The 12,307-nt window shown below is 51.7% G+C and overlaps 1 protein-coding gene across 1 annotated transcript in view; it reads right to left on the bottom strand.

The window, feature by feature from the left end:
* MYBPC3 (myosin binding protein C3) overlaps positions 1-12,006 on the bottom strand; it is a 55,474-nt gene extending 43,468 nt beyond the window's left edge. Inside the window, exons 1-8 of the mRNA XM_038764649.1 lie at positions 11,929-12,006; positions 8,641-8,907; positions 5,130-5,267; positions 4,585-4,659; positions 4,325-4,473; positions 3,890-4,007; positions 2,515-2,563; positions 720-776 (exon numbers count right to left, since the gene is read on the bottom strand). Of these exons, the coding sequence (XP_038620577.1) occupies positions 720-776; positions 2,515-2,563; positions 3,890-4,007; positions 4,325-4,473; positions 4,585-4,659; positions 5,130-5,267; positions 8,641-8,907; positions 11,929-11,953 (878 nt within the window). The 5' untranslated portion in view covers positions 11,954-12,006. The remainder of the gene's footprint in view (positions 1-719; positions 777-2,514; positions 2,564-3,889; positions 4,008-4,324; positions 4,474-4,584; positions 4,660-5,129; positions 5,268-8,640; positions 8,908-11,928) is intronic.
* Positions 12,007-12,307: the final 301 nt, after the last annotated feature.

Genomic DNA, 12,307 nt, shown 5'->3' on the forward strand with positions numbered 1-12,307 from the left:
TTTGGTTTTGTTCTCTGTCTCCCCCTTTTAGACCTTGAGCCCGCTGTAGGGTAGGGACCATCTCTATATGTTGCCAACTTGTACTTCCCAAGTGCTTAGTACAGTGCTCTGCACATAGTAAGCGCTCAATAAATACGATTGATGATGATGATGATGACAATCCTTAACAAAATAAATAGAATAGTAAATATGTACAAGTTAAATAGAGTAATAAATCTGTACAAATAGATATACAGGTGCTGCGGGGAGGGGAAGGAGGTAGGGCGGAGGGGATGGGGATAAGGAGATATTTATTTATTTATTTATTTTACTTGTACATATCTATTCTATTTATTTTATTTTGTTAGTATGTTTGGTTTTGTTCTCTGTCTCCCCCTTTTAGACCGTGAGCCCACTGTTGGGTAGGGACTGTCTCTAGATGTTGCCAACTTGTACTTCCCAAGCGCTTAGTACAGTGCTCTGCACACAGTAAGCGCTCAACAAATTTGATTGACTGAGAGGAAAGAGGGGGCTCAGTGTGGGAAGGCCTCTTGGAGGAGGTGAGCTCTCAGTAGGGTTTTGAAGGGAGGAAGAGAGCGAGCTTGGCGGCTAGTTGGCATCCCACCCTCTCCCCCCAGCTTCTTAGCCATGAAGACCAGGCCTCCCCCAACAGTCATTAGGGGTGTGGGATGAGGGGTGGGGAAAGAGGGGGGGATGGCTCATCAACCTCGAGCTCTCACCTCTTTTTCAGCAAAGAACTGAAGTCCAGCTCCCCACCATCCTCGTGGCCTTCACGCCTAGAGAGAGAGACCCCCAAGGGGTTAGAGAAATACGGGAAATGGGAGGGAATGGGGGGCAGGGGAGGTACTGACAGGCTCGGAGGAGCAAAGAGGGGAAGCCTGACCGTCCCCGGGGTTATTTCTGAGGGGCACGGGCTATCAATCTGGGAAAGCCCCAAGCCTTCCAGCCCTTTGGCAACCTGGGGACTGCCTGGGCCCCGCCTGGGTCTGTGGCCTTAGCCCACGAGATTGGAGGTTTTTCTTTTAATGAGATTTATTAAGTGCATACTAAGTGCCAAACACTGTACTAAGCCCTGGGGTAGATACCAGTTAATCAGGCTGAACGCAGTCCCTGACCCACACGGGGCTCACAATCTGAGTAGGATTGAATCTCCATTTTACAGATGAGGTAACTGAGGCATCCCAGCTCCGCCAACTGTCGGCTGTGTGACTTCTCCGTGCCTCGGTTCCCTCCTCTGTAAAATGGCGATTAAAACCGTGAGCCCCCCGTGGGACAACCTGATCACCTTGTAACCTCCCCAGAGCTTAGAACAGTGCTTTGCACATAGTAAGCGCTTAACAAATACCATCATCATCATCATCATCATCACAGAGAAGTGAGCGGCTTGCCCAACACAGCAGACGAGGGGCAGAGCTAGAGTGTAAGCTCGTTGTGGGCAGGGAATGTGTCTGTTCGTTGTTATATTGTACTCTCCCAAGCGCTTAGTACAGTGCTCTGCACATTCATTCATTCGATCGTATTTATTGAGCGCTCACTGTGTGCAGAACACCATACTAAGCGCTTCATTCATTCATTCTTTCATTCAATCGTATTTATGGAGCGCTTACTGTGTGCAGAACACTGTACTAAGCACTTCATTCATTCATTCAATCGTATTTATTAAGTGCTTACTGTGTGCAGAGCACTGTACTAAGCGCTTGGGAAGTCCAAGGTGGCAACATATAGCGACGGTCCCTACCCAACAGTGGGCTCACAGTCTAGAAGCAGCGTGGCTCAGTGGAAAAGAGCCCGGGCTTTGGAGTCAGAGGCCATGGGTTCAAATCCCAGCTCCGCCACTTGTCAGCTGTGTGACTTTGGGCAAGTCACTTCACTTCTCTGGGCCTCAGTTCTCTCATCTGTAAAATGGGGATGAAGACTGTGAGCCCCACGTGGGACAACCTCATGACCTTGTATCCCCCCAGCGCTTAGAACAGTGCTTGGCACATAGTAAGCGCTTAATAAATGCCATCATTATTATTATTATTATTATTAGAAGGGGGAAAAGCGTTTGGGAAGTTCAAGTTGGCAACATATAGAGACGGTCCCTACCCAACAACGGGCTCGCAGTCTAGAAGACTGCACACAGTAAGCGCTCAATAAATACAACTGAATGAATGAATGAATGGAATTTGAGCCAGGTCCTCTGACACCCATGCCCGTGCTCTTTCCACTAGGCCACCGGGCTTCACTTTTCCCCTAATGGCAGGTGACAAGTAGGAGATGGTAGAAACCAGCCTGGGGGATAGCTAGTCCACAGGGCACTGCCAGCCAGATTTCTGTAAAGGGACAAAAATGAGGAGTTGTAACCCCCTCCTAACCCATGTGCATGTACTACTCGCCCTTGCCTCCCCTACTGCAGGCTCCCCAGGGGTCTCCTGACCATAGGTCTTACACACAAACACACACACACACGGAAAGGGAACTGGCATGTAGGTGCCGAGGTTTGCACAGCACCAGGGGACAGCGGATACTCACGCACGTCGGAAGGCTGAGCGAAGGTCCAGGTCTCCAGCACTAATAGCCTCTGTGGGGGACCGAGAGAGGGATGAGAAAGCCCAGGCTTTCCCATACCTGTAGACAATACCACTCTTCTCCCAATCTCACAAGCCCATATCCTCGACATTATCCTCAGCTCATCTCTCCAACCCACAGAGTCAGTCTGTCTCCAAATCCTGAAGGTTGTGCTTTCACGACAACTCTAGAACCTGCCCCTTCTTTTCCATCTAAAGCGCTACCATGCTGATCCCCCTTCTACTGTCTCCAAATCCTGAAGGTTCTGCTTTCACGACAACTCTAGAACCTGCCCCTTCTTTTCCATCTAAAGTGCTACCATGCCGATCCCCCTTCTAGACTGTGAGCCCGTCGTTGGGTAGGGACCGTCTCTATATGTTGCCGACTTGTATTTCCCAAGTGCTTAGTACAGTGCCCTGCACACAGTAAGCGCTCAATAAATACGATTGAATGAATGATCCAAGCACGTCCCAAATCCCACTTTACTGCATCAGCCTCTTCTCTGATTTCCCTGCCTCCTGTCTCTCTCCCCACTCCACTCGATCTATTTCCTGGATCATTTTTCTAAGAAAGAAAGCACTCAGTCCACCTCTTCCCTCTCCTCGAACTTCCAATGGTTGCCCATCCATCTCCACAACAAACAGAAACTCCGTACCCTCAGCTTTAAGGCTCTCAATCAGCTCTTCCCCCTCCTACCTCACTTACCTCACAGATTTTTTTAACGGTATTTGATCAGCGCTTCCTATGGACAGGCACTGAACTAAGCACCCCAGTAGATATAAGGTAATTCATTCATTCATTCCTTCAATCGTATTTATTGAGCACTTACTGTGTACAGAGCACTGTACTAAGCGCTTGGGAAGTACAAGTTGGCAACATATAGAGACGGTACCTACCCAGCAGCGGGCTCACAGTCTAGAAGGAGGAGACAGACAACAAAAGAAAGCATGTGGACACGTGTCAAACTCTATCATATTGTCCTTTCCCAAGTGCTTAGTGCAGTGCTCTGCATTTAGTGAGTGGCCAGTAAATACTGTTGATTGATTGATTCATTGACCCAGGTGTTGCAGTGAACAAACGTCACCACCCCATCATCTTCTGCTACAATAACGGGAATGCAAATCTCTAGCCTCTCTTTTCCTCTCCCCGGGAATCTCAAAGCACTTTCCCGGCCTGCTTTTTCCTCTGCCCTCCCCCACACAATCCCTGATTCCGGGAGTGGTGTGGACGAGCATTCCCAGATGGAGCGATCAGGGCTCAGATGGGAGTCAGGATCAGAGGCAGAGTCTTAGCTCCCCAACTGGGGCAGGGCCCGGCGAGCCCGGCTCCTTGCTCTCACCGTGGACGACGAGGTTGAAGTTGCAGCTGTCGAACTTGTCCTTGGTGGAGACCTCACAGCGATAGCCACCGGCGAAGGCCAGCTGAGCCTCCGTGATGTGCAGCTCAAAAAGGTAAACCTGAGGAGGGGGGAGACCCCGGAGCCCTCCGAACCGTTTGGATGGGGTGCGGGGACACGGCAGGTCAGAGGGCGAGGAAAATCGGACGGCATGGCGGGACGGGGAAGTGGCGGATCGGACGGCATGGCAGGGATAAGAGGGGAGAGGGCACGGCAAGATGAGAGAGAAGAGCGAGGGAGGGGGCACAGCTGGTGGCTCTCCCCTCGCCTCTAGCATCTGCTTCCCCTTCCCTCCCTCAGCTGTCCTCCCACCATTTTCCGGATCCCCCTATCTCCTTCCCACTCATTGCCCTTCTGTTCAAGAGGCTCAGGCCCCACCTTGCTGCTCCGGTCGTAGCTGTCGTGCAGCTGCAGGTGCTTCCCCACTTTGCTGCTCAGGTCCATCCACTTCCCCTTGAACCACTTCACCGTCGGGGGTTTGAGGAGGCTGGCGCCCGCCACCCGGGCTGAAAAATTGACGCTGCCCCCTGGTCAGGGGGGAGAGGTGGTTAGGGAGGAAGCGGGTGGGTGGGCCCGGTGTCCATCAGGATCTCCTTGGCCCCGACATCTGGCCCCTTCCCCACTAGACCTCTGCTCACCTACGGTCACCTCGCCATCCCGGGGTCGGGTCACGAAGAGTCCGATGGGGTCAGCGGGGGCGGCTTCTTGGGGGGCTGAATCAATCAATCAATCAATCGTATTTATTGAGCGCTTACTGTGTGCAGAGCACTGGACTAAGCGCTTGGGAAGTACAAGCTGGCAACATATAGAGACAGTCCCTACCCAACAGTGGGCTCACAGTCTAGAAGGGGGTGACAGAGAACAAAACCAAACTTATTAACAAAATAAAATAAATAGAATAGATAGGTACAAGTAAAATAAATAAATAAATAGAGTAATAAATCTGTACAAACATCTATACATATATACAGGTGCTGTGGGGAAGGGAAGGAGGTAAGATGGGGGGATGGAGAGGGGGATGAGGGGGAGAGGAAGGAAGGGGCTCAGTCTGGGAAGGCCTCCTGGAGGAGCTGAAGCAGGCGGATCCCCACAGAGGAGTCCTGTCAGTCCCTCTCCGACCCCTCACCTTTTTCCCCCCGCTCCATGGCTCCTTTCTCCCCAGGGGATCCCACCCCTAGCTCACTTTCACTTCCAGAGCTCCAGGAACTTCCTTCTGGATCGCGGCCCAGGGCCTCCGCGGCATCTGCTGAGGGCACGGGGGCGTCTGCTGATGGCACAGGGCTGTCACTGGAAGGAGGGGCCGGGGTGGGCTCCGCCGTCTCTGCAAGGGCCCAGAACAAGGGGAGACGGGATCAGGAGACTCGGTTTTCCCTGTCCCCAACTCTCCGGCCTGGTTGAGAGTCAACGCCCAAATTCCAGCTCTCGGAGGCCGAGAATGGAGGAGAGGGCAGGGAACCAAGACCTCCTCCTCACAATCTCCCTCCTCCAAGGGACAGGGATCCCTCGGTCCAGGCTCAGAACAAAGGCGGATGCCCGGGACAACTGCGGCCCTTTCCTGGGACTCCTCTTGATTCTCCTCCTCAGCAGGGAGGCAGTGTGGCTCATCATCATCATCAATCGTATTTATTGAGCGCTTACTATGTGCAGAGCACTGTACTAAGCGCTTGGGAAGTACAAATTGGCAACATATAGAGACAGTCCCTACCCAACAGTGGGCTCACAGTCTAAAAGGGGGAGTCAGAGAACAAAACCAAACATACTAACAAAATAAAATAAATAGAATAGATATGTACAAATAAAATAAATAAATAAATAGAGTAATAAATATGTGCAAACGTATATACATTTATACAGGTGCTGTGGGGAAGGGAAGGAGGTAAGATGGGGATGGAGAGTGGGACGAGGGGGAGAGGAAGGAAGGGGCTCAGTCTGGGAAGGCCTCCTGGAGGAGGTGAGCTCTCAGCAGGGCCTTGAAGGGAGGAAGAGAGCTAGCTTGGCTCAGTGGAAAGAGCCCGGGCTTTGGAGTCAGCGTTCATGGGTTCGAATCCCGGCTCCGCCAGTTGTCAGCTGGGTGACTTTGGGCAAGTCACTTCACTTCTCTGGGCCTCAGTTACCTCATCTGTAAACTGGGGATTAAGATCGCGAGCCCCCCGTGGGACAACCCGATCACCTTGTAACCTCCCCAGCGTTTACAGCAGTGCTTTGCACATAGTAAGCGCTTAATAAATGCCATCATCATCATCATCATCATCACCTCAGGGGGCAAAAGGGCCTTGTCCAGCCCCACCCCACCCCGTTACAGAACTGGGTCTCTCAGGAGAAGCCCAGGCTCAATGGAAAGAGCCTGGGCTTTGGAGTCAGAGATCAGGGGTTCAAATCCTGACTCCTCCAGTTGTCAGCTGTGTGACTTTGGGCAAGTCACTTCACTTCTCCGTGCCTCAGTTACCTCATCTGTAAAATGGGGATTAAGACTGTGAGCCCCACGTGGGACAACCTGATCACCTTGTAACCTCCCCAGCGCTTAGAACAGTGCTTTGCACATAGTAAGCGCTTAATAAATGCCATTGAAAAAAAAAAAAGCCCCAGAACCAGCCCCTTGGGAGCCCGTGACTTCCTGGACCCAGAGAGCGTCGAGAAACCCAGCCAGTTCAGGGGGTGGCGGGGGCCCCCGCAGAGGCTGACATCTCCGGGGCTGGAGCGGCTGAAACCACTAAATGAAAGGACTTCTAGACTGTGAGCCCACTGTTGGGTAGGGACCGTCTCTAGATGTTGCCAACTTGTACTTCCCAAGCGCTTAGTACAGTGCTCTGCACACAGTAAGCGCTCAATAAATCCGATTGAATGAATGAATGAATGAACCTGTTGGAGGTCTTTTAGACTGTGAGCCCACTGTTGGGTAGGGACTGTCTCTATATGTTGCCAATTTGTACTTCCCAAGCGCTTAGTACAGTGCTCTGCACATAGTAAGCGCTCAATAAATACGATTGATGATGATGATGATGATGGAGAACATGAGAAGCAGTGAATCTTCGGGCCCGGCCCAGTCTCGGCACTGCTGAGGGGACGCTGGGAGAGAGCAGAGGCCGGCGGGATGGGCTTAGCTGCTCTGCCCTTTAGACTGTAAGCTCCCTGTGGGTAGGGAATGTGTCTGTTATAGGGTAATCTCCCAAGCGCTTAGTACAGCGTTCTGCACACAGTAAGAGCTCAATAAATGCGATTGATTGATGGATTGATTGATCCCTGGCAAGAGGGGACAGGGCTGAGGGGCGTCCCAGGGGCCCGGGGCTGGACAGAAGACCTGGCACTTAGTACAGCGTTCTGCACACAGAGCTCAATAAATACGATTGATTGATCGATTGATTGATCCCTGGGAAGAGGGGACAAGGCTGAGAGGCATACCAGGGGCCTGGGGCTGGGCAGAAGACCTGGCACTTAGTACAGCATTCTGCAAACAGTGCTCAATAAATCATCATCATCATCAATCGTATTTATTGAGCGTTTACTGTGTGCAGAGCACTGTACTAAGCGCTTGGGAAGTACAAATTGGCAACATATAGAGACAGTCCCTACCCAACAGTGGGCTCACAGTCTAAAAGGGGGAGACAGAGAACAAAACCAAACATACTAACAAAATAAAATAAATAGAATAGATATGTACAAGAAAAATAAATAAATAAATAAATAAATAAATAAATAAATGCAGTAATAAATATGTACAAACATATATACATATATACAGGTGCTGTGGGGAAGGGAAATACGATTGATTGATGGATTGATTGATCCCTGGGAAGAGGGGACAGGGCCGAGGGGTGTCCCAGGGGCCCGGGGCCGGACAGAAGACCTGGCACTTAGTACAGCGTTCTGCACACAGTGCTCAATAAATACGATTGATTGATGGATTGATTGATCCCTGGGAAGAGGGGACAGGGCCGAGGTACGTCCCAGGGGCCTGGGGCCAGACAGAAGACCTGGCACTTAGTACAGCGTGCTGCACACAGAGCTCAATAAATACGATTGATTGATGGATTGATTGATCCCTGGGAAGAGGGGACAGGGCCGAGGGGCGTCCCAGGGGCCCGGGGCTGGACAGAAGACCTGGCACTTAGTACAGCATGCTGCACACAGTGCTCAATACAGCATCTGTATATATGTATATATGTTTGTACATATTTATTACTCTATTTATTTATTTATTTTACTTGTACACATCTATTCTATTTATTTTATTTTGTTAGTGTGTTTGGTTTTGTTCTCTGTCTCCCCCTTTTAGACTGTGAGCCCACTGTTGGGTAGGGACTGTCTCTATATGTTGCCAATTTGTACTTCCTAAGCGCTTAGTACAGTGCTCTGCACATAGTAAGCGCTCAATAAATACGATTGATGATGATGGTGATGGATTGATTGATCCCTGGGAAGAGGGGACAGGGCTGAGAGGCATCCCAGGGGCCTGGGGCCGGGCAGAAGACCTGGCACTTAGTACAGCGTTCTGCACACAGTGCTCAATAAATACAATTGATTGATGGATTGATTGATCCCTGGGAAGAGGGGACAGGGCCGAGGGGCATCCCAGGGGCCTGGGGCCGGACAGAAGACCTGGTAAAGTGGCTGCCACATGGGAGCCTGGGCAAGGCAAATGCCACAGGCGAGCTACCTATCTGGCCCAGTGGGGGAGGGAAAGCAGCGTTACTGACCTGCCTCTTTGACCTTCAGCTCAAATTTGACCTTGGAGGTGCCGGCGATGACGGCATAGGGCCCCTGGTCGGCCGGCCCCACGTCCCTGATGGTCAGGACGTGCCGAGCTCCCTCGGCGGTCAGCGCGTACTTGTCGCTGGCGGCGATGTCGGTGCCCCCGCGCTGCCAGCGCAGCTTCAGGCCGGCCCGCTCCGTCTCGGCCTCGAATACCGCCACGTCTCCCGCCACCACCTCTGTCGTCTTGGGTTTCTTGGTGAACGCTGAAACTGAGAGAAGGTCCGGCCTAAGCCCAGCCCATCCGGGAACCCCCCAGAACTGCACCCCTGCCCCACCAGGCCCCCTCAAATTTTTTTTCATTCAATAATATTTATTGAGCGCTACTGTGTGCAGAACACTGTACTAAGCGCTTGGGTAGTACAAGTCGGCAACATTTACAGATGGTCCCTACCCAACAACGGGCTCACAGTCTAGAATGGCACCCCAGTTCTACTGGAATCTCTGGAATAATAATAATAATGATAATGGTATTTGTTAATAATAATAATAATGTTGGTATTTGTTAAGCGCTTACTATGTGCCAAGCACTGTTCTAAGTGCTGGAATAGACACAAGGTGATCAGGTTGTCCCACGTGGGGCTCACAATCTTCATCCCCATTTTACAGATGAGGTAACTGAGGCACAGAGAAGTGAAGGGACTTGCCCAAAGTCACACAGCGGACAAGTGGCGGAGCGGGATTAGAACCCATGTCCTCTGACTCCCAAGCCCGGGCCCTTTCCTGTAAGCCACACTGCTTGCGCTATGTGCCAAGCACTGTTCTAAGCGCTGGGGTGGATACAAGATAATCGGGTTGTCCCACGTGGGGCTCACAGTCTTAATCCCCATTTTATAGATGAGGCGACCGAAGCACAGAGAAGTGAAGGGACTTGCCCAAAGTCACACAGCTGATAAGTGGCGGAGCCGGGATTAGAACCCAAGACCTCTGAGTCCCAAGCCCGGGCTCTTTCCACTGAGCCACACCATGGCACGCCACCTTAAGAGAATTCCACCCCTGCCTCACCAGGACCCCAGAATATGTCCCCTTCCCCACCAGACCTCCAGAATAACACTACCACCCCATTAGCCCTCCCCAGAATAGCATCTCTGTCCCACTGGGCCCCCCAGAATCAATCAATCGTATTTATTGAGCGCTTACTGTGTGCACAGCACTGTACTAAGCGCTTGGGAAGTACAAGTTGGCAACATATAGAGACGGTCCCTACTCAACAGTGGGCTCACAGTCTAGAAGATGGTACCCCTGTTTCACCAGACCCCCCTAAACGGTGTCCCCGTCCCACTGGGTGCCCCTCAGTGGGGCCCTGGAAACCATAGAACCATTAGAGAAGCAGCCTGGCTTGGTGGAAAGAGCCCGGGCTTTGGAGTCAGAGGTCATGGGTTCAAATCCTGGCTCCGCCCCTCTTAGCTGGGTGACTTTGGGCATCATCATCATCATCATCAATTGTATTTATTGAGCACTTACTGTGTGCAGAGCACTGTACTAAGCGCTTGGGAAGTACAAGTTGGCAACATATAGAGACAGTCCTTAACTTCTCTGTGCCTCAGTTCCCTCATCTGGAAAATGGGGATGAAGACTGTGAGCCCCCCGTGGGACAACCTGATCACCTTGTAACCTCCCCAGTGCTTAGAACAGTTCTTTGTGCATAGTAAGCGCTTAATAAATGCTATCATTATTATTATTATTTGGAGAAATGCTTGTTGTTGGGTAAGGACTGTCTCTATATGTTGCCAACTTGTACTTACCAAGCGCTTAGTACAGTGCTGTGCACACAGTAAGCGCTCAATAAATATGACTGACAGAATGAATGAATGAAATGCCCTCACCACCCCCAGAACTCCTCCCTCAGTTTCCCCGATTTGGGGGGCCTGGCCCTGTACTTACTCCTAGGGCCGTGCTGGGGAGGGAGAGTGGGGAAACGTGTAAGGTGGAAGGCAGAGAGGAAGAAGAGTGAGTAGAGCGAGGAAATGAGGTAGAAATAAAGATGGAAGCGAGAATCAATCAGTCGTATTTATGGAGTGCTCTGTACTAAGACTCGGGGAGAGTACAATACAACAGAGTTCATTCATTCAATCGTATTCGTTGAGCGCTTACTGTGTGCAGAACACTGTACTAAGCTCTTGAAAAGTACAATTCAGCAATAAAAAGAGACAATCCCTGCCCACACTAAGCTTACAGTCTAGAGTTGGTTAGCACAGTCCCTGACCACAAAGAGCTTACTGTCTGGAGGGAAGGGAAAGAAAGAGGGGAGGGGAGAAGATTGCTCAGTTGCCTGTAATTTGGCTAAATTTATCCCCTCCAGAGGCCCATGCTGATAAGGAGCAGAGTGTGATAAGAGAATCCAGGGCTGGAGGGAGGGAGAAAGGGGAGGGAAGGAGGAAAAGAGGGAGGGAGAAACGAGAGAGTATAGTATGTGGCTGGAATTTCTCTCCTCCCCCTCCAAAGAACTGTGCCCATCTAATGGGAAGCAGTTCAGGACAGGGACAAGAGTTTTCTCTAGGCCTGCCTCAGTTTTTCCTGCGTGGAGAAGCGGCTGTCTTGGCAAGTCACAGCCCCTTTGGAACGGGATGGGTAGAAGTAATAGTACCCATTAAGCCCTTACTTTGTGCGGAGCACTGTTTTAAGGGCTGGGGAAAAGTCCCCAGGTGGGAATTAGTCAAGCGCTTAGTCCAGCGCTCTGCACACAGTCAGCGCTCAATAAATACGATTGAATGAATGAATTAGACCCAGTCTCTGCCCCTCGGGGGGCCCACAGTATGAAAGATGGGGGCTGCCCACAGCCTGGGGCGGGCAGGAGAGGGGGACCAGTCTGTTCAGAATTCCGTCTCTCCACTCTTGGTCCCAGTCTCGCCCCTCATCCGGGCGGTGACTCCCGTTCTTCCCAGCGCCGAGGCTCCGGGGCCTCAGCCGGAGGTGACGGTTTCACCGGCCAGGAGAGAGGGCAGGAAACCCAGGAAGGAGTGCGGGACAGGTGTGAGGGAGATAATGCTACCCTCTCTGGACTGGGCATCCCTGGACACTGCCCACTGAATCCATCTCACCACAAGCTCCAGGTCCTGATTTCTGCTTTCTCCTACTCCATCGTCCCCAGACATAACTCCTGCCCTGCGGACTCCAATCTTCCCTCTGAGCCACTGGCCCCAACCCCTCACAATTTCCCCTTTTTTAGGTCATCCCCTGCCTCTCCCCTACCCCCAGAACCCTCCTGGCTCCCCTCTCACATGGGTCTATACCTGGTTTCTTCAATGGCTCAGGCATTTTCACAGGAGTCTCGGGCCAAGCCCCAACGGTGCAGAGAGTCCAGGAAGAATGAACGGGCAGTGGGTCCCAGTGTCTATAAAAGAGGTGCCCCCCTTACCCTCCCCTCCCTTATCATCAGTGGCTCCTTATCACCCCTCAGGTCCACAGCAGGGACAAATATAGCCAAATTCCAGGGATCGGAGAACTCCCCTCCTCCCCCGGCACTTACCAGAGGCAGGTCCGGCCAAGGGCGGTGGACTGGCGAGAGAGGGGACTGAGCCCTTGGCCAGCTGGGACAGAGGCTGGGCCACTGGTAGGGAGGGGAGAGAATAATAATAATAATAATAATAATAGTAATAATAATGCCAACAG

The sequence above is a fragment of the Tachyglossus aculeatus genome, chromosome 22, assembly GCF_015852505.1.
Source record: "Tachyglossus aculeatus isolate mTacAcu1 chromosome 22, mTacAcu1.pri, whole genome shotgun sequence".
Taxonomy (NCBI): Eukaryota; Metazoa; Chordata; class Mammalia; order Monotremata; family Tachyglossidae; genus Tachyglossus; species Tachyglossus aculeatus.